At 49.3% G+C, this 26,332-nt stretch overlaps 2 protein-coding genes across 4 annotated transcripts; both read left to right on the top strand.

The window, feature by feature from the left end:
* The first annotated feature begins 1,143 nt into the window (after positions 1 to 1,143).
* On the top strand, positions 1,144 to 16,766 carry BCO2 (beta-carotene oxygenase 2). Its single transcript, XM_053996938.1, has 12 exons — positions 1,144 to 1,311; positions 5,936 to 6,140; positions 7,105 to 7,316; positions 8,231 to 8,346; positions 9,687 to 9,789; positions 10,847 to 10,975; positions 11,102 to 11,262; positions 12,454 to 12,621; positions 14,470 to 14,607; positions 14,767 to 14,949; positions 15,300 to 15,410; positions 15,719 to 16,766. Exons 1-12 carry the CDS (start codon positions 1,203 to 1,205, stop codon positions 15,830 to 15,832), a joined length of 1,749 nt encoding a protein of 582 aa, XP_053852913.1. The 5' UTR covers positions 1,144 to 1,202; the 3' UTR covers positions 15,833 to 16,766.
* A 2,109-nt stretch (positions 16,767 to 18,875) lies between these two features.
* PTS (6-pyruvoyltetrahydropterin synthase) lies at positions 18,876 to 24,290 on the top strand. Of its 3 annotated transcripts, XM_053996946.1 has the most exons (6): positions 18,876 to 18,996; positions 19,910 to 19,989; positions 20,670 to 20,692; positions 21,105 to 21,161; positions 21,460 to 21,530; positions 21,825 to 22,059. In XM_053996946.1, exons 1-6 carry the CDS (start codon positions 18,923 to 18,925, stop codon positions 21,961 to 21,963), a joined length of 444 nt encoding a protein of 147 aa, XP_053852921.1. In that variant the 5' UTR covers positions 18,876 to 18,922; the 3' UTR covers positions 21,964 to 22,059. The 3 variants fall into 3 exon arrangements, with proteins under 3 accessions (XP_053852921.1, XP_053852920.1, XP_053852919.1); XM_053996945.1 differs by lacking the exon at positions 20,670 to 20,692 and having other exon boundaries at positions 18,929 to 19,014; positions 21,805 to 24,290; XM_053996944.1 differs by lacking the exon at positions 20,670 to 20,692 and having other exon boundaries at positions 18,948 to 19,032; positions 21,805 to 24,290.
* The last annotated feature ends 2,042 nt before the right edge of the window (positions 24,291 to 26,332 follow it).

The following is a 26,332-nucleotide window of genomic DNA, read 5'->3' as shown; positions in this document are numbered from 1 at the left end:
TGTGGGAAAAGGTTGAAGCAGTTGGGTTTGTTGAGAGAAAGCACAACTCAAGGGAGGGAATAATAAGAGAGGAGTTCTAGAAGTGCAGGAAGGATAGGAGGAATTCAGCTTAATTCGCAGCAGGTTTCAGATGAGATTTAATCTGTTTGTGGAATGGAGTCCCTTGGAGTGCCGTGCGTGCTGCCCAGCTCCCTCTCCAGGCACAGCACAGCCTTTAAGAGCTGCTGAATGACATGAAACCAGTGTTTCATCCCAAATGCAAAGCAGCTCACTCCTGGCATCCCGAAGGGAAGGGTCTGCCCTAGGGGCAGCTCAAGCTGGGATTAGCAGAGCACGGCCCATCCTGCTGGATTTGGTGGGGGAATCTGACGTGGCAACCAACATTCCCGAAAACCTGACATTCATTACGGTGCAAAATGGCTCCTCAGTTTTTGAAGTATTTCTGGGAGGTGAACACCAAGGCGAGGTGACGGGAATTTCTGAAGGAATTACCTGCAAGCCTGGCTGCTCTGATACACAGATCCTCATCCTATTCTTACCTGTCTTTCCATCTCTCCGCTGGAGCGTTTTTCCCGGTGGTGGCAATGCCCTGGCAGTGGTGGCAATGCCCTGGCAGTGGTGGCAATGCCCTAACAGTCTCTGCAATGCCCTGGCAGTGGTGGCAATGCCCTGGCAGTGGTGGCAATGCCCTGGCAGTCTCTGCAATGCCCTGGCAGTGGTGGCAATGCCCTGGCAGTGGTGGCAATGCCCTAGCAGTCTCTGCAATGCCCCGGCAGTGGTGGCAATGCCCTGGCAGTCTCTGCAATGCCCTGGCAGTCTCTGCAATGCCCTGGCAGTGGTGGCAATGCCCTAACAGTCTCTGCAATGCCCCGGCAGTGGTGGCAATGCCCTAACAGTCTCTGCAATGCCCTAACAGTCTCTGCAATGCCCTGGCAGTGGTGGCAATGCCCTGGCAGTGGTGGCAATGCCCTGGCAGTGGTGGCAATGCCCTGGCAATGGCAGCTCACCTGGCCCAGGTGCATTTGGGGCCGGCGAGCGCAGCGCGGGCGCAGGACCCGCCCCGGCCCGAAGAACGCGGCGCTGCTGCGGGCACGGCTCTTATTGTGAAAGGGTGATGAGAGGCAGCGCTCACCTCTCCCGACCATCACTGCCTCCTGCTCGCTGCCCTGGCGCCGCTACCTCCTCCCGGCCACTCCGAGCCGATGCCTTCTGCCCGCCGCAATATGTTGGCCAAAATCCTTTTGTCCGCCGCCAGCCTCCTGCTCGCTCACCTGCTGCATTTCCTCTCCTCTTTGATGCAATTCATTCCAGGTAAAATGCGTTAAAAATCCCTTTCATCCCGTCCCCTCGGAAAGGGGCTGCTGCCGCTGGCACGGGTCGGGAGAACAATTCCTATTGTCAGAAATTCGCGATTTGAAGTCTTTGTTAGACGGCAGAAAGTGTCTGTTATTTGTTGAATGGATAAACGGCAGAGGCAAGGATTACAGCAGATACAGATGGTCTAGAGCTGGAAAAGCAGCACACGGCAGATTCTTTGTGTGAGGGAGCCAGCTGGGAGAGGGTTCTTTGGAGCTGCATCCTTGCCGAGGCTTTAACCTGAACGTGCAAATGGTGAACTGCCCCAAAGGATTTTGTATCACAGCCTGACTCTGCGCTTCGTGTCATCATTGCACACCTTGAGCTGCTTTTTGTTTGGGTGTTTTTTTTTTTTTTTTTTTGTTTCTTTGTTTTGTTTTGTTTTGTTTATTTGCTTGCCTGTTTTCAGAAATTAGGAACGAATAAAAATCATGGCTGATCTCACGGGAATTTCTGCTTTTTGATGGTAGTGGTGGTTTTGTACCCTTTAAATTCAAAGCATGGCTTCCGAGGTATCCGAAGAGCTGCAAAAATCTCAAATCTGCCTTGTTGTGCCACCAGAAGACCCCAAAGCATAGACTCTATTTCTGCTGGGAAATCAACAGCTATTTCATGTGCTGGAGTTCACTGTCCCCTTTCTCCTTTCCTTCCTTTGAGCTTTCCCCTGCTCTTTTTCTCCACTTATTTTTTTTCCCTGTGTTTTCTGTCGTTTCTTTCCTGTTTTCCTTTACTCCTCTGGCTGTTAGTGGGGAAGTCGGTGCCTGAGCCCCTGGCCATGGGGAACCAAGCAGCTGCATGGAACAAGGAGCCCAGCACAGGCACATCCCGGCACTCCCAAGGCAAGTGCTGCACCTTCCCTTCGGAAATCCCGGTGGGAGCTCAGGGCTCCAGCCCTGGGGAAGGCTGGAGTCTGGAGGGCACAAATCCACAGCTCTGGTTCGGGCTGAGGTCGGGGAAAACTGCTTTGCTTTCGTGTTGTTCCAGTCTGTGTTTTATGTGGAACAAAATGCAGCCTGTGCCAGAGGATTATTCCCAGTTTCAATGATCCTCGGGGAAAACAAAATTCTTGCCTCATTCTCCCTACTTGAAGAATATAACAGAAATTTTTATTATAATAGAAATAATTCTATTTGCTGAATTTTACCCTTAATTCTGGATGTCCTTCTGAGTCAAGCAGACTGTGTGTGGAGAGCTGGTTCCTGAGGCTTGGCTTTGAACCTGTAGCTTAAAATCAAAATGGCTTTGCCCTCTCCCATGTGATCCCAATGTTAGCAAATGGCTCCCATGGTTCTGTCATCCATTACAGATTTCATGTCCCACCCACTGCTCTTGAAGTACAAATTAATGTCTGATTCATGGTGGCTGCACCCACAGCAGCTTCCTCTTCAAGAGCCTGGTCCTTCATCCCACCATTTCTGCACATGAACAATCGATAAATAATCAATGCTGGGCTGTCAGTTTGTACTGGGCAGTGAAATCATGGCACACTGGCAGGGGAACAGGAGCTGAACAAAGGGCCACCCCGGATAACTCTGCAGTCATTGTCTGCTTTGTTCAGAAAAGATTGGAGGACAGTTACAGCTCCGTGTTTGGCACTGCCTCTGCTTCGATATGCCAAAGACCTTAAGCTTGTTTTTAAAAATCTGAGGTAGGATGGAAACTACGGTGGAGAAATGAGGGTTCTGAGATCTTGTGCTGATTTTCAGGTGTTCAAGCACACACAGAGAACCCCGCTGGGACTACAGGGCTTTAATTGTGAATTTAAGTTCTTCCATCTCAGAGTGTGGCCAGAAGAGAAGGAGTAATTTTATTTGCATAATAAAAACCAGTCTGTCTTCTGCCTTCTTCAGAGAGAGATTGGCCCCTACCTGGGGAGCTGGATGTTACAAAAAGTTTTAATTTATGACTGAACTTTCCCCTGAAGCTGTAACACCTCTTTTGAAATTACTCAGGAATATTGTGTTGAGAGGGAGTTTTCTGTGTTCCATGTCCTCAGTGCAATCAATTCAAAGTGCAATTAAAATTAACAGTTATTATTCACATTTCTTTCTGTTTAATAGGGAAGATATGTAGGATTGGTGGTTTTTTTTTTTTCCTTCTTCTTGCATGACTTCCCTCCCCCTATTCAGAATTGTCTGCAATGACTTGTCTTGGTTTCTAGGAGCTTGTGTTTTGGCTGGTCTGGGTGTTGGGATTTGTTCCCATTTTGCACTCTTTTCTGCCAGGATCTTCAGCTCATTTGAGTGATGCCCAGAAGAAAAAAATAATCGATTCTCTTGCTGTGCTTTTCTCCCTCTCTAGCCTAGGTTTGGGGCGTTCCCTTAAATATTCTTGTTGTTTATAGTCCGTTCTATGGATCTCCAGTTTGTAGGGGATGCCTTGGAATGAATTCTAAGGAGATGAGTTCTAACTAGATCAGATTTCAAGGATTACCGAGATGATCACGTGAATGATTATCACAGGACAAGAAAAACAAAAAGAACTTGGCTTACTTAGCTTAGGAAGTGATATGATTCTTCACCCTAAATACAACACAAGGAAGAGAAAACTACCAAAACCCCACACCAGAGCTTCAAGAAAAACAAGAATAATGTGCTTTGGTAAATTCAAAGAATTTTCCTGATCATCTCGACAAGTAGCAGTTATCCAAAGAGGGAAGAAGTGCCTGTAGACATAATAATTTTTAAGACAGAGTTCTTATATAAGAATTTCTGGGGCAGCAGTTGGGAGGGATGGACTCAGGAGGTCTTTTCCAGCCCCAGTCAGGATCTTTTGTGGAATGTATCTTTCCAAAATTTCCATTTACATTGCTCTTCAGGAACTTTCGATGTACTGCTGTCCTGAGTCATGCCAGCTTTGTTTCTACTTGGATGCAAAATATCTGCTTGTGGCTGTGTTCCTCTCATTCTTTAATGCATATTTTGCACCTCTGCAAACGAAATCTTCAAAATATCTCCTTGTGGCTGTGTTCCTCTCATTCTTTAATGTGTATTTTGCACCTCTGCAAACGAAATCTTTAAAATATCTCCTTGTGGCTGTGTTCCTCTCATTCTTTAATGCATTTTTTTGCACCTCTGCAAACGAAATCTTCAAAATATCTCCTTGTGGCTGTGTTCCTCTCATTCTTTAATGCATTTTTTTGCACCTCTGCAAACGAAATCTTCAAAATATCTCCTTGTGGCTGTGTTCCTCTCATTCTTTAATGCATATTTTGCACCTCTGCAAACGAAATCTTCAAAATATCTCCTTGTGGCTGTGTTCCTCTCATTCTTTAATGCATATTTTGCACCTCTGCAAACGAAATCTTCAAAATATCTCCTTGTGGCTGTGTTCCTCTCATTCTTTAATGCATATTTTGCACCTTTGCAAACCACATCTGCATTTTTGCAAACACTTCAGAGATCTAAATGAGGATTTGGGGATTGGCAGATTGGAGAGCTACACTGGAATCTCACATTTTACCTTCCTGGAATCCCAACACGCAACCTGTGGGTGTTTTTGTGTAGAGAAACAAGCTCAGCAGAATTCTGCCTGCCAGCTCAGGTCTTTTGCAGCTATTCTGGCTGAAACAGCAGATTTCCTCTGGAGATGTTAAGCAAAGGGTTTCAGAGGAGGGAAATTGGGCAGCAGCTACACTTGGTCACCTGGATTAAAGGATGTAGGCCAGAAGCAGCGGTGGCGAAAGAACAGAAAATCAGAGTGAATTCAGTAACAGCCTGGACTCATGCAGTGTGTGGTGCCTGCAGCAGCCCTGGGCGATGGAGTTCTCCCTGCCACGTGCCCTTTTTGGTCGGTATTTCACTCCCAACTCAGTGCTCAGCAGTTCAGGCTGGTTCCGTGGTCTCTGGCAGAGCACAGAGCAGCTGCACGGAGGGCAGGATGGGCAGGTGCCAGCCTGGCTAGGGAGGCACCCCCGGCTAAATCCACCTCTGCAGCTAAATGGATTGCTAAAACAATCCTTGTGTTGATGAGGCTTTGCAAACCAGGCTGTGGGAGCCAATCACTGACATCCCTGATAACTCACAGCATTCCAATCATTTCATGCTCTCCTGGGGCTTTTGTTCTCCAGAAGGGGTTGTTGCAGCTAAATTAGAGGCTCCATCAGAAATGATCCTTCTCTGCTTATTTCCCTGACAAGTAAAACTTGTGTTTGTTTTGTCCTGTCAATGGGCTTTGGCTCATTGGTGTTCTTCCATTTTTTTAGGATTGCAGTTGCTTTTTTTTTTTTTCTTCTCTTAATTAATTGTGATATTAAATACAAAAATACATTTCTTTGATTAAAAGAAAAGTCTTCTATCTTCTATCTTTTCTATCATCCTATATTCTGTTACTTCCTTTGGGCTACAGAACTAGGGTCTCTTGTGGATTAACTAGAGCAGAATAGAATCCACAGGATTTTCAGCTCCCTGTGGATATGTTGGGATTTGTGGCTTTACCTTGAGTATCCACCACAACTTGGCTGCTTGCAGATGCTGAATGCTCTTCTCCCTGACATCCAATCTCAAGATCTAACATTTGTCACTTTATTCCAGCGAAAATCTCAATTCCCTGCCTTGTGTTTTCCCTGCTCTCTTTGCAGGGTCCAAGAATTACCTGCCCAGCCCATCCAAGGAGCAAATCCTCTGCCACAGACCCCGGGGCCTGCAATGCATCTCCCCCTTAGTGCAGAGCGTGGAGGAGACCCCCGAGCCCATCCCAGCCAAGATCAAAGGACATATCCCCAAGTGGATTAATGGCAATCTGTTGAGGAATGGCCCTGGCAAGTTTGAGTTTGGCAATGACAAGTAAGTCCTTTAAATGAATTTTTAAATGGTTCTGGTCCGAACTCTGCCTAAACCTAAAGGGGACCCCCCTCATCACTATTTAGGGCATCTTTTAGTTTCTTTTTACATAAAGGAAGGAAGAAATATCGATGTCACTCTTTTGAGAGCAGTTGCTCCCTCATTTGGGAACTCCCATTTTCTGCAAAGAGGAGCTGAATGGTGAAGTCACCCAGGCTGGAGAAGCTGAGTCACAGACAGGCTCTCACCCACTCACCGTGGTGGGATGGGGAAGAAAACATCCCCAGCTTTGTCCTCTGTCCTGAACAAAAATCCATCCCTGAGCACTCTGAAATAAATCCAGGGCAGGAATTTGGAGAGTTGGTTGCACCAAATGGCGTGAGCTGCTTTAGAAGCGAATCCACCCAGTTTTCATAATAATATATTAAAATATTCCCAGAAGGCACTTACTCCCTGTGGCTTGGAATGTGCCGTTCTAGTAACTGACAGTTCAGCTGATGGCAGCCACTGGCCAAAGCTGAGCTCCTCCTCATATTCCTGGAGTTAGACCATCAGGTGTTCTGGGAGTCTCACAGATCCATTGGTTTGGAGACAAGAACATCCTGCAAGAAGCTGAGAGCTAAAGGCCTCTGGGTTTGCAGTAATAGTGTATATTGTTGTACAGTACAGCTCAAACTCTATTCCCTGTGCAGGAGTGGGTGGTTTATCTGTATAGATTATTTCTCAAAAAACCTTCCACACAGCATTTGTAGACATCACATCCCACAGCTGCGAATACACTTTTTGTTTTGATTTGTTTTGGTTTGGTTTGTTTGATTCAAGGGTTTTCCCAAACCAAGCTGTGCCTGATTACTAATTCAGGGGGTCTGGGAATCAGCTTTTACAAACATCAGTAAACACAAAAGAGGGTACTGCAGAGCATCGTACAATGCCCAACTCTTAATCTCTTTTTTCTCTCTCCTGGAAGGTTTAACCACTGGTTTGATGGCATGGCCCTGCTGCACCAGTTCCAGCTGGCCCATGGCACGGTGACCTACAGGAGCAGGTTCCTGCAGAGCAGCTCCTACCTGAGGAACAGCCAGCACAACCGCATCGTGGCCTCGGAGTTTGGCACCTTGGCCATGCCAGACCCGTGCAAGAGCATCTTTGGGCGCTTCCTGTCCCGCTTTGAGCCGCTACGTAAGAGTGGTTCTGTAAAGCATGAGAGGCTTCTCAGATTTTCTTGGAGGAACTTGTGGTTACGTGGAAAAGGAGGGGTGAGGAAGTCTGACAGACTTTCTGTGAGCCCATGTTTTTCTTAGAATGTGACCCAAATGTGAAAATTATGCAAATTGGTGTCAGCCTCAGGTGGGGGAGGCAGAGTTTAATGCTTTAATACCACCTCAGTTTGCTCAATCCTGGATCTTTCTGCAAATTCCCCAGAGAAAGCTCTGCCCCAGAGAACAGCCTGTGCAGTGCTGATAATGAGCATTACACCCTGATGTTCTACCTGAGACACAGCTTTGCCCTTAAAACACCTTGCCTTGCTAAGCTTGTAGGGTAAGTGGGCTAATCCCTCCCTTCCTGGACTAAGGGGCAGGAGATTATTGAGTAGGGTGAGGGATGGTGCTGCACAGGAATGGAAGTTCCAGTACCTTTAGGATTCTGTGTACGTCAGGGAAGAAAGAGGCTTAAATGCAAGCAAAGTGCTGCCCACTAAAACCAGTGCAGGGCTGAAGTTTGCAGCTTGTTGCTGATGCTGTGAGCATCCTCTGTTTCTCCTCTCCCCTCCTGCCACGTCATCTGTCCTTTCCTGAGGTGCTCACGCCTTCACTCATGGTCACCCCAGCTCCCTCAAGACATTCCAGACCTATCCACATCCCTCATCTGCCTTTGCCCAGCTCCAGCAGTGATTTCCATCCCTGTCCTTCGTCCTTTAACTCGGCTTCACCTGCACAGGCAGTTTCCCTTTGTAGATTAGCAAGATATTTCTAATCAATGTCACAGGGATTAATGCCACTGCAAATAGGTTTATTTGTTTAAACACATCTACCTTGCCATAATGTAACATGAGCTGCACAGAGCCGTGCACAACTCTGGGATTTCTGTTTCAGAGCCCAGTGACAACTGCAATGTGAACTATGTGCTGTACAAAGGGGATTATTATGTCAGCAGCGAGAACGCCTGCGTGCACAAGGTGGATCCAGAGACGCTGGAAACGAAGGAGAAGGTGGGTAGGTGGGATAAGGGAGCTGGGGTACAGGTGGTGCAGAACCACACCTTGCTGGATCAAGGGGAGTTCCAGTTCCAAAGGAATTTGTCTGGGCTTGCAGCATCTCTCTGCTGAGTCCCTGTGCAGCAGCAAGGCAGCTCTCCGGGGTGGAGGTGCAGTCACTGCCTGGCTGGGCACAGCTGTCATTTCTTCTCTGCTCTCCCTGCTTGCCTGGGCTTGTCTGCACCTCTTAGCAGAACAGGGAACAACTTTTTTCTGTGTACAACAAAAAATGAACTTGCTGATCTCACATCTGCCTTTTCCCTGGTGCTTTGCTTTCATATCAATTCTCTTTATCTGCTTTTTCCACCTCAAGCTTTGCACACTCCAAAGCTGTCCTTGATCAAACCCTCCGTTGTAAAGGGGTGCCACTTGATTTTCTCCCCCCTGCTAGGAAATGACCAAAACATCAAGTAAGTTTTTGCCTGTGTTCTGTGCATCCTCTCCCAGGAGCGTGGCTGGATGTGACAGAAGAAGGTGACCTGTGACAGGACAGCACAAACTATGTGTCCCCCTGCCTGCACCCTCAGAGGGGATTTGGGCTGGACAGCTGTGAGAAGGGCTGAGGGAGGATTCTGCCCTTCCTAAATCAGTATTTACTGCTCAGCTTGTTTGACACCAAAAAAATGCCAGCTTGGAGCATCCCCGAGGTCATGAGGGAGCCACTCCAGGAGTCCCTGCCTGCAGGATCAGTAGTGAGCCATGAATAAACTGTGTGCAAAGCACAGCCACCGAGCTGTCCTGGGTGATTTGCCAGCTGATCTGTTTGTAAACCAGAATGCAGTCATGAAAAGATGAGTGGGGATTTTTAGGTTCAGCTCTGTTAAACCATCTTGTCATAAAATGAAAAAAAATTCCCCTCAAGCAGTTTTTTTTAGATGCAGATTGTTATTTTTTGGCTAAGTGGAAGGGATGATTTCACATTTAAACGCTCCAGTTTGAGTTGCCTTAGTAGCACCTGGTTTTCTGAGCTTCCAGTGACAAAACTCTTGGTGATATTTTGGGGCAGTGACTGTCCCTTCACACACCTGCCTCTGCTTATTATGGGCAACATTCCCACTGGGTCAGCACTTGTACCATAAGGAACATCTGTCTTTCAAAGAATGTCTACTGCTATTAGTCCTGCTTTTACTGATAGAGAAATATCCTTATTTTCAAGGATTTGCAGGCAGAATGAAGGCTAGAGTCCAGATCCCACATTATTAATAATGAATAAGATCTGCTCTTCTTCCTCAGAATTCCACAAAACCGACCCTTTGGGAAGTTCTGCACTGACTGAAAATCTTTGGCATTTGCAGGTGGACTGGAGCAAGTTTATTGCAGTGAATGGGGCCACAGCTCATCCCCACTACGAGCCTGATGGGACAACCTACAACATGGGCAATTCCTATGGGAAGCACGGTAAGGTGGGCATGGCCAGGCTGGTTTTTTGGGCAGGGTGTGCAGGATACCTCCTGGTGCTGCTTCAAGGAGCAGCTGTTGAAGAAACACCCAAAGAGACCTGGAAATTGCTGTCCCTGAGTCAAAATGTCAGTGTCAGTCTGTCCCATAAAACTGGCTCCTCTCAGGATTTAGTTTCAGATGCTTCTGACTTTGGCCTGTGAATATCCAGCAAATTGTACTCTTCCTCTCCCAAGCTTTGCTGGAAAACAGGAGAATGATTTTTTAAAGTCTCATCCACTGTTGAAGCCTCATCTGAAGAAATTTAGCAGTTAGTCACATGTTTTTCACTTACAATAATTGGCTTTTGATAAGCACCATAAGGATTTTTGCAGGAGAGAAGACAGAGTTTATGCTGGTCACCTGGCTATCTTACAGCCAAGCTGAGTTTTATGGGATATTTTTCTTCTTCTTAGAACTCTGAGCATCTTGGTAGGATCCTGTTCCATCCACATGGCTGCCCAGAGCTATCAGTCCCTGTCAGCTGTGTGAAATCCTTCTTTTCCAGAGGCCTCTGAAAACAGCCACTGCCCTTTATTGTGATCCTTTAGGACAGCTCCACATTTTCCCAGTTCTAACCATTTTTCATTCTTACTGTTTTCATTTCCTTTTGGCCTCAGCAAAGTCCAGCTCTGTACCACATGCTTTTTTCAGCTGGACATACCAAACTCTAGATCATTAGTATTCAGAAGTGCCATCCCTTCCTGCTCATATGCTCAAGTTTATGAAATGAGCATTACTAAGGCTCAGAGTTTTCATTTCCTGTGCGCTTGGTTTTCATCCTGCCCCTGTTGTTATAGGAGAGCACTTCAGGCAGAGCTGGCATTCTCCCTGGCTGAGCAGATCCCTCTATTTCCTTTCAAGCTCCCTTTTTTTGTTTTTCTTTTGGTAGATAAATCCTCTGTAGAATGTTTTACTGCCTGTTGGGTTTCTGCTCTGTTTAGGAGAGGAGGTTCCAAATATTCCTGGGGAGTAGGAAGGAGCAGAGTTTGGTTTGAACACCTTTTCCCCTTTCCAGGATCCAGCTACAACATCATCAGGGTTCCCCCACAGGAGTCAGGCCACGGGGACACGTTGGAGGGAGCCAAAGTGCTGTGCTCCATCTCTCCCAGGGACAGGGCAAAGCCATCCTACTACCACAGCTTTGGTAAGATTCCACCCCAAACTCAGGCAATTTGGGGAAATGCGATGCAGAAAGGGCTGGCTGTTCTCTCTGCCCTTGAGATGTTTTCATGCCTCATGTGTGGGTGATATCCCTTCCTTCTCTCCTCAGGGATGACTGAAAACTACATCATTTTCATCGAGCAGCCCCTCAAGCTGAACCTGTTGAAGATCATCACCTCCAAGCTCCGTGGGAAAGCCATTTACGATGGGATAAGCTGGGAGCCTCAGCACAACACCTACTTCCACGTGGTGAACAAGCACACTGGGGAGGTGAGGGGGTCTTTGGCCCCTGCAGCAGCTAATCTGGAACGTTAGTTCCAAATTTCCAATTTTTTTTTTTTCCAATTTTTTGGGAACCTTCGTTCCCAAAAGTGCTACATAGCAGCCGTGGAGAGTTTAAGAATCAAGCCAGAAGTTACTGCAATGAACACTTTAAAGCAGAGGTGTAGATTGGTTAAAAATGGGATTTCTTCACACATTTTCCTCTTTATTCATTCATTTCTTTGCCAGCCCTAAAAGGACAGGCAGAAAGAAGCAGTTTGGAGCTCACGAGACTTCAGCACAGGGACTGAAGTGCAGGTGTCAGCTACTACAGGGTATAAAAAGCTCAGAACCTGGAAAAGGTGCACAGCAAGGGGCTGCTTGCTATTTTGGGGTTTTTTCCTTCCAGTTTTGCTCCTTACTGGCTTAAAGCAACCCTTTTGTGGTAACACAGGGACAGAAGGGAATGAGAGGGGTTGAAATGGGGGGGAGAGAGGAGAAAGCTCTGCGAGGTGAGGCAGGGAGCTCTGCAGAGGAGGTGCAGTGTGGCTGTTGAGGCAGGGACGGGAATGAAATGACTCCATGTTCAGAAGGCAAAGAATGAACTTCATTAACAAGTAGTGTTCCACTTTTATAACCAGGATTGCTAAGGTGAAATGTGAGCGGTCTCAAAGTGAAAACATCTCACACCATTGGTGCACGATGAATAGCACACGGTGGCAGAACATATCTATAAACAATATGGACAGAAAGAGAGGTGATAGATTATGGGTATTCTCAGTTCAGTCAGAGAGAAAAAGAAACATTTCTACCAAGCTGGGCCTGGGAGAGAGTTGGAAAAGAATGTAAATAATTCTCTATTATCTCTCTTGTTGTTCACATTGTTTATAGATATGTTCTGCCACCGTGCGCCATTCAGAGCGCACCAATGGTATGAGATGTTTTCACTTTAAGACCAATGAAATTAGCCTGCAGGATGTTCTCTATAAAAAGAGTGATGTATTTGAAATAAATCAGTAGAGTTTTCTTCTCGCCTTCTGATCTTGGAGTTCTTCTGTTCCCGTCCTGCCTCAGCAGTGACAATAGATGGTTTGCATTCCTCTCAGACTTTTTCCCAGGCTTAGCCTGGCAGAAATCTCTCCTTTTCTCTCTGACTGAACTGAGAATACCCCTAGTGCAACTGTGCCGTGGTCCCTGCAGGTGCTGCCGGGCTGTTGGTGCTCCAAGCCCTTCGTCAGCTTCCACCAGATCAACGCCTTCGAGGAGCGGGGCTGCGTGGTGCTGGACCTGTGCTGCCAGGACCAGGGCACCAGCCTGGCCCTCTACACGCTGCAGAACCTGAGGAGGAGCGGGGAAGGGCTGGACCAGGTGAGATCCCTGCCTCTGCTTCCCCTGCAGGAGTTGCTTTTCTGCAGCAAAGCTCAGGTTGGGAGAGTGGAGAACACCGTGGGGAGAGCACAAACACAGCTCCATGAAAACTGAAATGGTCATCTCTTGATGCTTTCTCTCCTTTTAAATCTCTCTCCATGGAGCATGCCCTTGAAACTCTTCAAGCTCTGTGTGTGACACAGAGCTCCATAGCCTGGCAGAATTGATTTCTGTTTTAAAACTTTGGTTTTAATGACATTCATTTTCCTTATCCTGGTGTAATACAATTTCTCCCCAAGAAATTATGCAAAATAAGTTGTAGCATGACTTCTAAATGGAAAAAGAAAAAGGAACCCTGTTCTTGAAGACATGACTTCAGAAAAGGAGCAGTTTTTATGAAAATCTCAGAAACACAAATACCACAAAAACCCCTGCACTGTTCCCCACAGACACCTCACAACAGCACGTTCAAATAAATTATTTATTGTGTCCAGCTCTGTGAAAAGCCCCATTTCAGGCCATGTGAGGGGCATTATTTTGCATAGGTCACACATGGGAAAAGTGGGGGTGCTTTCAGATTCTCACCATGCAAATGTGTTTGTTGGAAACCCAGCGTGCTGGGGGGGCTGCTGCATGTCCAGACAGGGCTGAACTTCCTCTGTCTGTGTCCTGAGCTGTCTAGAACCAACTCAACTCTGACCTGAGAGGAGCACAGCTGTGTCCCATCGGGTTCTGCTTTCTCTTGGCATTTATTTTGGGCTTTTTTCAAGCATTTTTTTAGCATCTTCAAGTACAGCAGAGCGTTAATCACAGCTTTTTTTTTTTTTTTTCTTATCTTATCTTATCTGAGCACAATCTGGGTGGAATTTGATGTGGCTGAAGGTGTCCTGGTGTCAACACTGGGTCTGTGTTTCCAACAGGCACATTCTTCTAGTGACAAGTGGCATCACCAGCACACTTCACCCACACACACACAGAGGAGTCATTTCAGAACAGAATCTCAAGCTTCACTGCATCAAAATCCTCAGGAGTGTCTGGACGTGGCTTGTCTCCTTTCCCCAAATTGGCTGACTCACTAACCCTGGCAGAGTATTTTGTCTGGCAGAGTTCCTCAGCCAGGTTACGTGAACCAGAAAAGTTTTGAAAACTTTTCAAAAGTTTTTCAGGATTAACACATGTGATTAAAGTGAAGCTTCACAACTGAACTGGTGAGTTGCAGATTGAGGTAACTGAAAGACACCAAAATTGGGTCCTCATCTATTTTACTTAAATGGGAATATGGTGGGTTATGAACTTGGCTTGAGCAGAGCTTTAGTGGCAGTGGTGGAATTACGCTCTCAATGTGCTGAGTGTCTGCCACACTGGGGGCTGCACATCATTCCCCTGGACTCCCAGCCATGAATCCATGTGTACCTGAGCATGGAAGAGGGAATCCTGCAGGGGAACTTCAGGCACTGAGGCACAGTGCTCTCCTGCTTCTCCACAGAGTGATGTAAAGCAACATGAGCCTGTTCTAACTAAATAAAACCTAGTGCAGTGTCTGTCCCACTGCTGGATTTGGAGATAATGGGCTGGTTTGCATACCCAGCTCAGCATTAATTACTGTGAGAGCACTGCTGACCCTTTTAATTCTTGTGGTTTTGGTTTCTGCTGTAAATTACTGGAACATGAAGGAACTTCTTCTTTCCATTATGTGCTTTACCTTACCAGAACTTGGTCAAACACATAAGGAAAAGAAGAAGAAGAAGAATTCAGGGGTGTCTAAAACTTCAGAACTGTTCCCCAAAAGTGCATTTAGGCTGAAGTGTCTGTCCTCTCTCCATCACCATCACTTTCTGTCTGTGACAGGTTTATGCCTCCATCCCCAGAGCTTTCCCTCGCCGCTTTGTTCTCCCTCTGGACGTGGATTCAGACACACCCGTGGGGAAAAACCTGAACCCGCTGCCTTATACCCAGGCAAAGGCTGTGAAAGGTGCAGATGGCAAGGTGTGTATTAAACCATAAATGCATTTATGCAGCAGCTCCTGCCCTGTGCCTCAGAGCTTTAACCACTTTTGGTCGTGGGGTGGTTGGTGGGAGCAGCCAGGTCTCCTGCCCTGTCCAAGCTGAACCAACCCTGCTGTAATCTCTGCACATTTCTCCCAGGTCTGGTGCACACACGAAAATCTCCACCCTGAGGGCTTTGAGGAAGTTGGGGGCCTGGAGTTCCCCCAGATCAATTACGCTCGGTACAGCGGCAGGAGGTACCGCTACTTCTACGGCTGTGGATTCGGGCACTTGGTTGGAGATTCCTTGATCAAGGTTGATGTGGAGACCAAGAATTTCAAGGTGAGGTGAAGTCAGCTCATCGAGTCCTTCCCCTGAGCTGGATTTGAAGGTGTGTAATTTACTGGGGGTTTTAGGGCTTTGCCCAGATGGGTCTGGGATGAGATTCCCAATTTCATCCTTATGAACATGGCACAGTCACCAAAGAGGAGAGAGCCTGGCACCTTCACACTTCTGGAATGAAAAAAAGTTAATAAAAAGTTGAACTGTTAAGTTTCTTGGAACACAGAGTATTTCCAGGTGCCTTTGTGGGGAGCACTTGTAACTCTGCTCACTGTAGTAGACAAGTATTAATGAAATGAAACTCATCCATATGTCCTTGTAACTGATCCATATGTTCCTGTGCTTGCTAGATTTGGCAGGAGGAGGGATCCTACCCATCAGAGCCTGTGTTTGTGCCAGTGCCTAATGCCACGGCAGAGGACAGTGGAGTCATCTTGTCTGTGGTGGTCTCCCCCGCTGAGGTAACTTGCTGGCAGCAGTTTGTCAAAGTCACACAGCATTAATTCACTTTTTAATTCTCAAAGCCGAGTTGGAGGCCCCCTGGCAGTTAGTTCTTGCTCCCCAGAGCATCTGGCTCTGCCGTGGCCAAGCACAGGCAGTGCAGGGAGGAGCTGTCCCAGAATGTCAGTGTGTCCTGGGTGGAACCTGTGAGGCTCAGCGCTCCTGCCCTGCAGGGCAGGTCTCCATGGCCTGCTTTGTGCCTTAGTGTGCAAACAGGGGAAAGAAGTTCAGCCTGGACACTCACTCTGCCTTTCTGCTCCTCCTGCAGAACCAAAGTGCTTTCCTGCTCGTCCTGGATGCAGAGACCTTCCAGGAACTGGGGCGAGCAGAGGTCGGGGTGCCAGTGCCTTACGGGTTCCACGGCATCTTCACTGCCCACTGAGGAACTCCTGGGACTCAGGGCTGAGCCAGCCTCAGGAAGAACCTCTGCTGCTTTCAGCTCCCTTCATCATGTCTGGGATGAAGGAACTGCTTTTTCTCCACTACAACCTCCTGTATTCCTAACAAAGTACAGCCAAGGAAGGCAGAAGCCCCTTTGCTCCCACAGCCCACTGCTTTATCTACATGTTTTTACTATCTTGCTAGACCAGCTATAGCAGCAGTTCACAAAAGTTGCAAGGGCGAGGCTTGCAAGGGAGAAAATGGAAACTGAGGTGATCAACCCCTTCTTTTGGTGCTCTGAGGGGAAGAGAACATCAGCGCTCGGGGCTGTGACTTTGACTGAAATATGTAAAGCAGAAGAGAGGAGTAAAACCCATCAGGTGACAGGTGGGCCCAGTGAAGGGGAGTAAATCCCCCCTCCCTTGCATCAAGGTTGCCTTCAGTGGGCTCCAGGGGACAGATGCAGACACTCACAGAAGCTGTGCTTGTGCTTTTTTTCTGCACCATACCAGTGCCCTCTGATAAAACCTTGGGAAGTTTTTCCTTTCTCTCCCTGCCCTCACACAGTCTTGTAGATGTGAGGGACACATCTCCAGAGCAGGGCACAGCTCTGCTGGCTGACAGTTCCTGCCTTCCTCCCAGTTGAACCAGTGGGAAACATGGAGAGCTCCACTGTGGCCTTGGTGTCCCTCTGGGGTTAAGCAGAGCAGAACAAACTCCAGCCCCCTGTGTCATCCAGGCTTCTCCAGCTGCTGGACTCTGAGGTGTAGGTGGGTGGGTGACCAGCCAAGACTTCCAGTTCTATTTCTTCATTGTGAGAAGCCTGAAGAATTATTTGAGTCATTTCCTTGAGTAATAAAGCAGCCCTTTCGCCCTTGGGCCTTTTCCTCCTCTGAGCTTCCTTCACCTTCCTTACAGGTCTTGGGAATAGAAAAAGGATTGCTGCTCTGGGAGAGGCAGAGGAGGCTCAGCCGGAGCTGCTCGAAGCCACTAGATGGCAAACAGCTCCCGTTCCTGCCGTTCCAGCCCTGCCCTGCAGCCTCTGGCCATTGTCACATCCTGCCCTCCTCCTGGAGCCTGTCCCCCGCGGGGAGCAGCCCCCAGCACCGGCAGCAGAATGATGCTCGGAGGTGTTGAATGGAGGTCAGGCACCATCGGCTGTCGCAGGCACACTCCTCTCTCTCTCAGGACTTTTTCCTAGAGCAGCACAGAGAAAAGAAAGAGAAAACAATTTCTATTTCTGCTTCTTGTTTTTCCCATGTGGAATGTGTTTGGAGAATTGTTTACCTGGGGTGAAAAATGCTTGGTTGGATTCTGGTGAGGATTGTTTGAGCTGGTGGCCAATCCAATCCAACCCAACCCAACCCAATCCAACCCAATCCAATCCAACCCAACCCAATCCAATCCAACTCACCTGTGGCTGCACTCTCAGAGAGGGCCACGAGTTGTGAGTTAGATTTGGCAGTTAGAACAAGTAGGTTTGTAGTTTTAGTATCTCCTTTAAATAGTAAATTAATGTATTATGGCATAGTTACAATAAAGAAATCATTCAGCCTTCTGAGCTGGAGTCAGACATCAGCATCTCCTCCCACCGGGTTCACCTGCATTTACAAGAATCGGTTCTCTTTTTAATTTTTTTTTCCTCGTTGAGGTGGGAAACAAAAAGGGGTCAGAGGCTGAGGTGCCACCTTGTGTGGGTTACAGCCAGGCCGTGCTGTGTCCCCAAAGCTGTCGTGTTTAAAGCTCTGCTTCCCCAGCACACAGCCCCCGCCTGGGCTGCTCTCCCCCACATGAACAGCTCCCGTTCCTCTCACACAGAGATCCTGCCCCGAGGTTTAGGGTTTTCCCACACTGGCAAACAGACCCACTCCGTTATCCCCGGGAATTCCCAGGAATTAAGGGAGTGTACATTCAAACCCTTGCAGCACCGAGAAATCCAGGTTCTCCCCGTTCTCCCAAAGCTTTCTGAAAATCACCGCACTTTAAGAGTGTTCCTCTGCTTGAACTCCATGGATGTTATTCCCGGGGCACGCTCCTTCAGCTATGTCCACAACCATCCCGGGCTCCAACAGTGACACAGGGGGACAGGAGCATCCCCGGGGCCGAACACGGGGGATTGGAGCATTCCCGGGGCTGAACACGGGGGGATTGGAGCATTCCCGGGGCCGAACGCGGGGGATTGGAGCATCCCCGGGGCTGAACACGGGGGGATTGGAGCATTCCCGGGGCCGAACGCGGGGGATTGGAGCATCCTGAGGCCGACCCCGGTACGGAGGGACAGGAGCATCCCCGGTGCCGAACACGGGGGGATTGGAGCATCCCCGGTGCCGAACACGGGGGATTGGAGCATCCCCGGTGCCGAACACGGGGGGATTGGAGCATCCCCGGTGCCGAAAACGGGGGGATTGGCGCATCCCCGGGGCCGACCCCAGTACGGAGGGACCGGAGCATCCCCGGGGTCGACATCGGCGCCGGGGGATTGGCCGAACACAGGGGGATTGGAGCATCCCCGGTGCCGAAAACGGGGGATTGGAGCATCCTGAGGCCGACCCCGGTACGGAGGGACAGGAGCATTCCCGGTGCCGAACACGGGGGGATTGGAACATCCCCGGGGCCGACCCCGGTACGGAGGGACCGGAGCATCCCCGGGGTCGACATCGGCGCCGGGGGATTGGCCGAACACGGAGGGATTGGAGCATCCCCGGTGCCGAACACGGGGGGATTGGAGCATCCCCGGTGCCGAACACAGGGGGATTGGAGCATCCCCGGGGCTGAACACGGGGGATTGGAGCATCCCCGGGGCTGAACACGGGGGATTGGAGCATCCCCGGGGCCGAACACGGGGGGATTGGAGCATCCCCGCATCCAGCACCGGCACGGAGGGACCGGAGCATCCCCGCATCCGACATTAGCACCGGGAGACTGGAGCATCCCCGGGTCTAACACCGGCACGGAGGGACCGGAGCATCCCCGGGTCTCGGCGGGCGGATCCCGCGGGCTGGAGCCGCCCCGGGGCCGGGATGAGGCCGGGCTGGAGCCGCCCCCGGGCCGGGCTGGAGCCGCCCCGCTCCGTCCCCGCTCCGTCCCCGCGATGTCGCCGCGCTCCGCCCGCCTGGCGCGTTTGTCGCGCTCCGTCACCTTCAGCGCCTGCCACCGCCTGCACAGGTGAGCGGCCCCGCACAGGTGAGCGGCCCCGCACAGGTGAGCCCCGCCGGGAGGGGCTCCGAGCCCGCGCTGCGCTTCCCGGTTTGTCCCTGGCTCGGCCCCTTCCCGCAGCCATCCGTCAGCGCCCGGCTGCAGTTCCGTGTTTTGACAGAGCCGGTGGCGCTTTCGCTTTGTAAACATCGCCCTGAGCCCCCCGATCTGCTGGGTTTTCCCCCAAAAACTGATATATTCCCTGACCTGAAACTGCCTCAAAGGAGGTTTTAGGCTCGGCCTCTTCTCTCAGGCTAGGAGCGATAGGATAAGGGGAAACAGCCTCGAGCTGTGCCAGAGGAGGCTCAAGCTGGAGATCAGGAGGAATTTCACCATGGAAAGGATGGTCAGGCCTTGGAAGGAGCTGCCCAGGGAGTCCCCATCCCTGGAGGTGCCCTAGGAACCCCTGGATGTGGCACTCAGTGCTCTGAGTCTGGTTGGATTCCATGATCCCCCCGTTCTTTTCCAGCCTCAGTGATCCTGGGATTCTGTCATGTTCCCAAAATGTGCCTTGACCGGAAACACTCGGAGCAGGGCCCTGGATTGCTTCAAAGGGAAGATTCACAGGGAATTCCTTTGTACTCCTTGGAGAGGCTCCCTAAGCTTTGTTAATCAATATTAAACCCAAATGTGCAGCTTGCTCCAGGCCTAAGTGATTTTGGGCCCAGATGTTGAACACTTATCCAGCAGTGGTGTCAGGCAGATGCTGTGAAATGGACACAAAACCACAGCAAGGAAAGATTCACTGCTGTCAACATCTTTTCATGGACCAGACACTCCCCTGTCTGTGTTTGTGCCTCCTGAGCTGGTGGGTTAAATGTGGGAGAGGGAAGAGATGGGGAGTTGAGGGTCTGGAACAGATCCATGCCTGCCTTTCCCACAGTAAAGCCCTGAGTGATGAGGAGAACCTGAAGCTGTTTGGGAAGTGCAACAATCCAAATGGCCACGGACACAACTACAAAGGTAGGGAGCTGATTTCCATCCTTGCTCATGGAGTGATGCAGCTCTCAGGGTGGGGGTAACCCCCAGGAGGGCTGGGCCACTCATTCTCAGCAGCCTGATACAGCTTCCAGTGGCTGGGTTTGTGTTTTTATTAAGAATTAGGAAGAAATTTCAGCAGCAGGGGGTTGAACCATAGCATGGGTTTGCCATTTTTCAGCTGAATAGATAATAAATATTTATCTTCAAATGCCACTTCTTGAATCAAATCTGCTTGTTTACACTCTGCAGAATCATTGTGATTGGAATGGAGATTTTTCTAAGCAAAAGCCATGCAAATTAAACAGCCTGTAAACATTATTTAAATGGGTTTTTTTTCACAAGTTTTCCCATTTGTACACCCTGAGCACACAGAATTAGATCTCTCCACTTCCTGGAGTGGCTCCCTGTGTTGTTGGCACCCTGAAACCTCTGCTAAGGAGCTGCTTTATCAGGGAAGACAGGCTTATCTCCAGCCTGCCTGGGGCGTCAGACCTTGGGGAGGGATTTTTGTGCCTCTGAGTCACTGTTCTTATGGATCATCCTCTCACTTTATAAAAGCAGTCCCTGTGGGTGAGCAGGGAAGGGGTTGTGTGCCCCAGCAGCAGCAGATTTGGGTTTGGGTTCATGGGCATCACAGTGACCTGAACTTTTCTTGTTTTCAGTTGTGGTCACCGTGCGTGGAGAGGTGAGTGCAACCAGCATCTTTTTTCTGTTCCTCAGTGTGGCAGAATCCCCTCAGTTCTGGCTCCATGCCTGGATTTTCCAGAGTATTTTGGAAACTCTGTGCACATCATTAGAGAAGAAGGTTTTCTGTGGTCATGGTCCTGTTCACAGCAAGGATTTGCAGTTTAATGCTGTTTTCATACTTGAAGACTCTTCCAGTGAGTTGTTTCTGCCTGGTGTCAGATTTTAGGGGAGAGCGGAACCTCTGGAATTGTTTCCAGGCTGTTTCAAGCCCTTGGGAACATCACAGGAGTGGAGTTGGAGCCCTGTGACAGTGGGAAGATATTCTCCTTGTGGCTCAGATGAGCTGAGCACAGATACTCCTGTCTGATTTGTGTTGCCAGGACACCAATCTCCCTTGTGCTTCCCTGCAGATTGACCCAGTCTCGGGGATGGTGATGAACCTGACAGACCTGAAGGAATACATGCAGGTAAAAACAGCCCAGTTTTCCTTCCAATCCCCTGGGAGAATTGATTGGAGCTTGTCTGGTACCAGCATGGAGACGTGGTGAGCTGCTGATGGCAGGACATAAAAAAGAAATTAGGGAATAATTGAAGACTTAAATGCCTTAGCTCTGTTATGTGAGGCAGTGCCACGTTTCCAGCTGGGAATTTCACAGCAGGATTTGGGGCTCTTTCCCCTTTTTCCCTTCCTGCTGCCTGGCTGTGTGTGGTTACCTGAGCCTCAGGCCAGGCAGGGACAGGGCTGTCACCATCCTCTCTCTGCAGGAAGCAATCATGGAGCCACTGGACCACAAAAACCTGGACAAGGATGTGCCCTACTTCTCCGAGGTGGTGAGGTGGGTGAGGAGCCTCCTGGAGGGGCTGGAACAGTCTCCAGGGCCTGATCCTACCTGGGAAGCAGCAGCCTTTACCTGTGTGCTGACCACACCTGTGTCCAGCCCTGCTGCCCCTCGTCACATCAGCCGGGACAGACAGGACCTGCCCATCCCACCCCATCCCACCCACATTTGCTGGCAGTGCCCCCCAACAATCCCCACTTAACTCAGCTGCCCCTCAGCATCCCCCCAGCCCATCCTGGCTGCAAGTCTTGGTGTCATTTTGCCGTTTCAGCCAGCTCTGTTCCCCCTCAGCACCACGGAGAACGTTGCCGTGTTCATCTGGGACAACCTCCAGAAGCTCCTGCCCCAGGGAATCCTTTACAAAGTGGAAGTGCACGAGACCGAGCAGAACGTCGTCATTTACAAGGGAGAAGAAACAATTGTCAAGTGAAACCAGCCTCAGCTCAGCTGCTCAGGAGAAATTCTCCATAATCAGCTCCGTGGATTCCTGCAGCCCTGCTCAGAATTTCCTGCAGCCAGCCCTGGGTTCTGGGTTCCATCAGGACAAGTGCAGATGTCTGACGTGGACCCCCAAACCCCTTCTGGGTTCTCAGAATGGGTTGGTTTCTCTGCTTTTCCTCAAGACCTTCCTGTTTTGCCAGCTGCTGTGAAATTTCGAATTGTGCCGTGGTGAATAAAGCAGCTCTGGGGAGAGGAGGCGGCCTGCCAAAATCAGAAAAGTCTTTAATTTCTCTCTGATTAAATATTAAATTAATTTGTGGTATTTGATAATGTGAGCTTTGGTGTTGCTTTGCTTCTTGATCAAACAGAGAAGCATTTTTGAGAGTCAGAACTACGTTATCTTTTTCTCTTTATTTCCTGTGCTGCAGGCACGTTTCTTCCTGTGGCCAGCAAATCTTTCTCTGTGTGTGGAACTGGTGTAGTGGGCAACAAAAAAAAAAGCACTTCTGATCTAAACTGGAGAGCCAAAGGGAGCAGGATGTTGGTGAGAATGGAAAACTGAGGAAACTGCAGTGGGAATGTCACAGCCCCAGTGGTGGCAGAGCCCTGGGGAGGGAGTGCAAGAATAAACCCTTAAATCAACCCCAAAATTCAGTGGAGGTTGTTGCAGCAGGATGAGGCTGTGAGAGGAGTTTAGATGGACACTGCCCCAATTATCCTGGATATTCCTGGAGTTGGGGGCACGCTGGGAAAGCTGAGGGAGGGCAGTGAGGGAATGGTTATTGCACAACTCCTGTGGTTAAAGGCCATCAAGTCCCAGTGTCTGTCCAGAGGCAGCAGTGGCAGTGCTGTGTGTGATTCCCTTTGTCACATCAGCAATGTCCTGAGGAGTCATTAGGAATGGCCATCAAGAATAACTTAATGCATATAATTAAAAACAACCCGATAAGCAGGGCAGCAATTCCCTTGCTTTACAAGGAAATGGAGTAGCTGAATAATGGAGCAAACATCCCCTTTGGGGAGGTTTAATGAAGCTTGCCTAATTCTACACCTTGCTCTGCTCCAGGATGAGGTAAAGTGGGATTTACACAGCCAAAAAATACCTGGCCAGGTTTAAAACTGCTTTGGAATGTCAGGTGGGGACTGCTTTACCTGAGGACAGTTCTGTGCTGTCCCCTGCCCTGGTTCAGCTTCACTCAACCTCCCTGGGAGAGCTCCAGAAAGGGAATTGTGGGAAAGATGAGGGATATTCCCTTTGGCAGAGCAAAACCTCTGCCCTGGGAGCTCCAGCTTTGGGGAATTTTTCCCTTTTTGAAGGCGGTGCTTTGGGGGATATCTGGCTGCAGGTTCCTTGCAGTGTCAGCCGAGCCGAGAGCGCTCAGTGCCTCGGATGCAATGGACACTCAGCTGGCACATTTGCCCCTTTCCCCTGCTTTTTTCTCTCCCCAGATGTGGAACCTGTCATTGTTGTTCACTGCTGAAGTGATGCAGAGTCCTGCTGGTGCCGCTGGTTCACCGAGCAGCCGGCACCTGCAGTGAGGCACGGACACTCCAACACCTCGTGTGCTCTCTTTGTCAGAGCAGGAACCCATTCAGCTGCTGGCAAAAAGCCGAGCAAACAAACGCTTACATCTGTGCAGCACAGTCCTCTGCTTTGATTGGCATGGAGGCAGAGAAAGCAGCCCAGACTCCTGTGAGTTTCTGCAGTTCCACAGCCCTGCCAAAGCCCCACGGCAGCCTGAGCGTTTCTATTTATTGTTGGGTGCACCTTGGAGACTGAGCTGTGTCAGTTATTCTGACCTCTGGGGTTTAAATGACTGAAATGGGGATAAACTGGGTGGCTGGGCAGTGGTTTGGGTGAAAGGGGATGGGAACACCAGGGCTGGAGCTGTAACTGGGATTCCAGTGGGTGCTGTCCCTGCTCAGAGGGGCCTGGAGCTTTGCAGGGAATTCTCTGTGGGATTCCAAATTCCCAGCTGAGGGAGGGAGGGTTTTACAGGGAGGGAATGAACTCCCAGAATTAAACATTAAGCTCTGCCTGAGTTACTGAGTGATGAAATGCTTTGAAGGAGAGCTGTTCAGGTGACAGTGGGGGCCAGGACAGCCCTGAAAGGTCACAGCTGATCCCAGCAGAGGCTGTAGGAACAGGACTTCCAGCTTCAGTGCATGGAAATGTGAATGGCAGGGGGATAATGACAGGAAATGGCATTAAAAGTGCCCAATCATGCTTAGTGGGACTGAAAGACCTTCCTGTCACATGCTGAAATCAAATCAGGTTTTGTGGAAGAGCTGGACACAATAAATAATTTATTTGAACGTGCTGTTGTGAGGTGTCTGTGGGGAACAGTGCAGGGGTTCCCGTGGTATTTGTGTTTCTGTGGTTTTCATAAAAACTGCTCCTTTTCTGAAGCAGTGCCAGGGCAGGGGCTGGCTGAGCAGGGAGGCTGTGCAAGCAGTTCAATACCTGTGGCACCATCTGCTTCTGCCAACCAAAAGCAAAGGTTGAGGCTGCCCGGGAAATCTGTCAAACAGCAGCTTTCCTTTTTGTTTTAATGTATTTTAATTTTTAGTTCAGGGAGGTTTTTCCCATTCTGCCTCACTGGAGGAGGAAAAATCTGGGTGTTTTTTTTCCCTGTGTTTGAAGCACAGTGGCCAAGGGAGGACTGACAGTGCAGCTCTGGCAGTGACACCTGGGGAGATTAAGAGCCCAAAAGGAGCAGCAGAGGGAGGAACTCCACCAAGTTCTGCGCTCAGGCTCAGGGGCCACTCCTCGGGCTGGTTTTTTACAGCCCATTGTAGCCCAAACAATGAAGGAGTTAATAAATAATCCACACAGCGAGGGATGAGGAGCTGCTCCTCTGAGCTCAGAGATCCAGCTGCACCTCCCAATTCCCCACTGGAATTTCCCTCCTTAAGGTGTTTTTTTTTTGTTTGTTTTTTTTTTTTTTTTTGTTTGTTTGTTTTTTTGTGTTTTTTTTTTTTTTTTTTTTTTTTTTTTTTTTTTTTTTTTTTTTTTTGGGAGGGCAGTGCCTGGAAATCAGGGAGGGCTGCAGGGGGGGTCACTTTGGGGCAGTGCCATGAGAGGGAACTGGATGAGGCAAACAAGGAGCAAAAACTGGGGAAGGTCGCTGAGACAAGGAGGTCTCTGCCCCAGAATTCCCAACATCTCCTCATTTTCCAGAGCCCCAGAGCAGAGCAGAGGCAGCCCAGGGACCCTCTGTTCCCACCCGGCAATTCCCACCCTGGGTAAAGCTCATTAGGGTGTTTGCTTGTGCCTGGCGCTAATTGCCACTCATTAATTACCCTGTGCAGCGGGGAGACCAAGTGGAAACAGAGCATGGAAGTCTGAAAAACGAGGATAACAGCTGGGGCTGGGCAGTTTCAGGGACATTTTGTGGCTTTTCCCCTGGAATTGTTTGTACAGTGGTGTGGAAAACTCAATTTCTGCTCGTAAACGTGCCTGGAAATTCAGTGAATGTGGCAAAGGATTGAACAACTCTGTGCCTGTAAACGTGCCTAAAAATTCAGTGAATGTGGCAGAGGATTGAACAACTCTGTGCCTGAAAATCTACCTAGAAATTGTGGCAGAGGATTGAGCAACTCTGTGCTTGAAAATCTACCTAGAAATTCAGTGAATGTGGCAGAGGATTGAACAACTCTGTGCCTGAAAATGTGCCTAAAAATTCAGTGAATGTGGCAAAGGATTGAACAACTCTGTGCCTGAAAACGTACCTAGAAATTGTGGCAAAGGATTGAACATCTCTGTGCCTGTAAACGTGCCTAAAAATTCAATGAATGTGGCAGAGGATTGAACAACTCTGTGCCTGAAAATCTACCTAGAAATTCAGTGAATGTGGCAGAGGATTGAACAACTCTGTGCCTGAAAATGTACCTAGAAATTCAGTGAATGTGGCAGAGGATTGAACAACTCTGTGCCAGTCCAAGGCACCTCTGGGCCAAATGTTTGTGCCCCAGGTCTGCAGGTGTCCCCTGGCTCTCCCTGTCCCTGCTGAGAGAGGAGACTCAGCGATGTTTCCACCAGGAATGCAGCCAAGAAGAGACCCGGGGCTAAAACCCCGTCTCACTCTGCAGCTCTGGGGTTTTGGTGGGGATGGAAATGGAGCAAATTTAACCCTAAATGTCGTGTTGTCCCCAGAATCCCTCCTGTGACACCCACAGGGAGATGTTTCAGTGAGAAACCATCTCTAATCCAAAAGGTTGGGGCTGTTCTGCTGACTTGCTTGGGGTGAGATGGCAACGCAATTAAAACTTCAGGGATTGCAGGAAGTCACTGGAAGGATGGGACAAGTTTTAACAGGGCTTTATGCAGCTGCAATCACCGTGTTCATGATTAATCA

This window comes from Vidua macroura, chromosome 22 (genome assembly GCF_024509145.1).
Source record: "Vidua macroura isolate BioBank_ID:100142 chromosome 22, ASM2450914v1, whole genome shotgun sequence".
Taxonomy (NCBI): Eukaryota; Metazoa; Chordata; class Aves; order Passeriformes; family Viduidae; genus Vidua; species Vidua macroura.
This window is presented reverse-complemented; position numbering and strand designations above follow the sequence as displayed.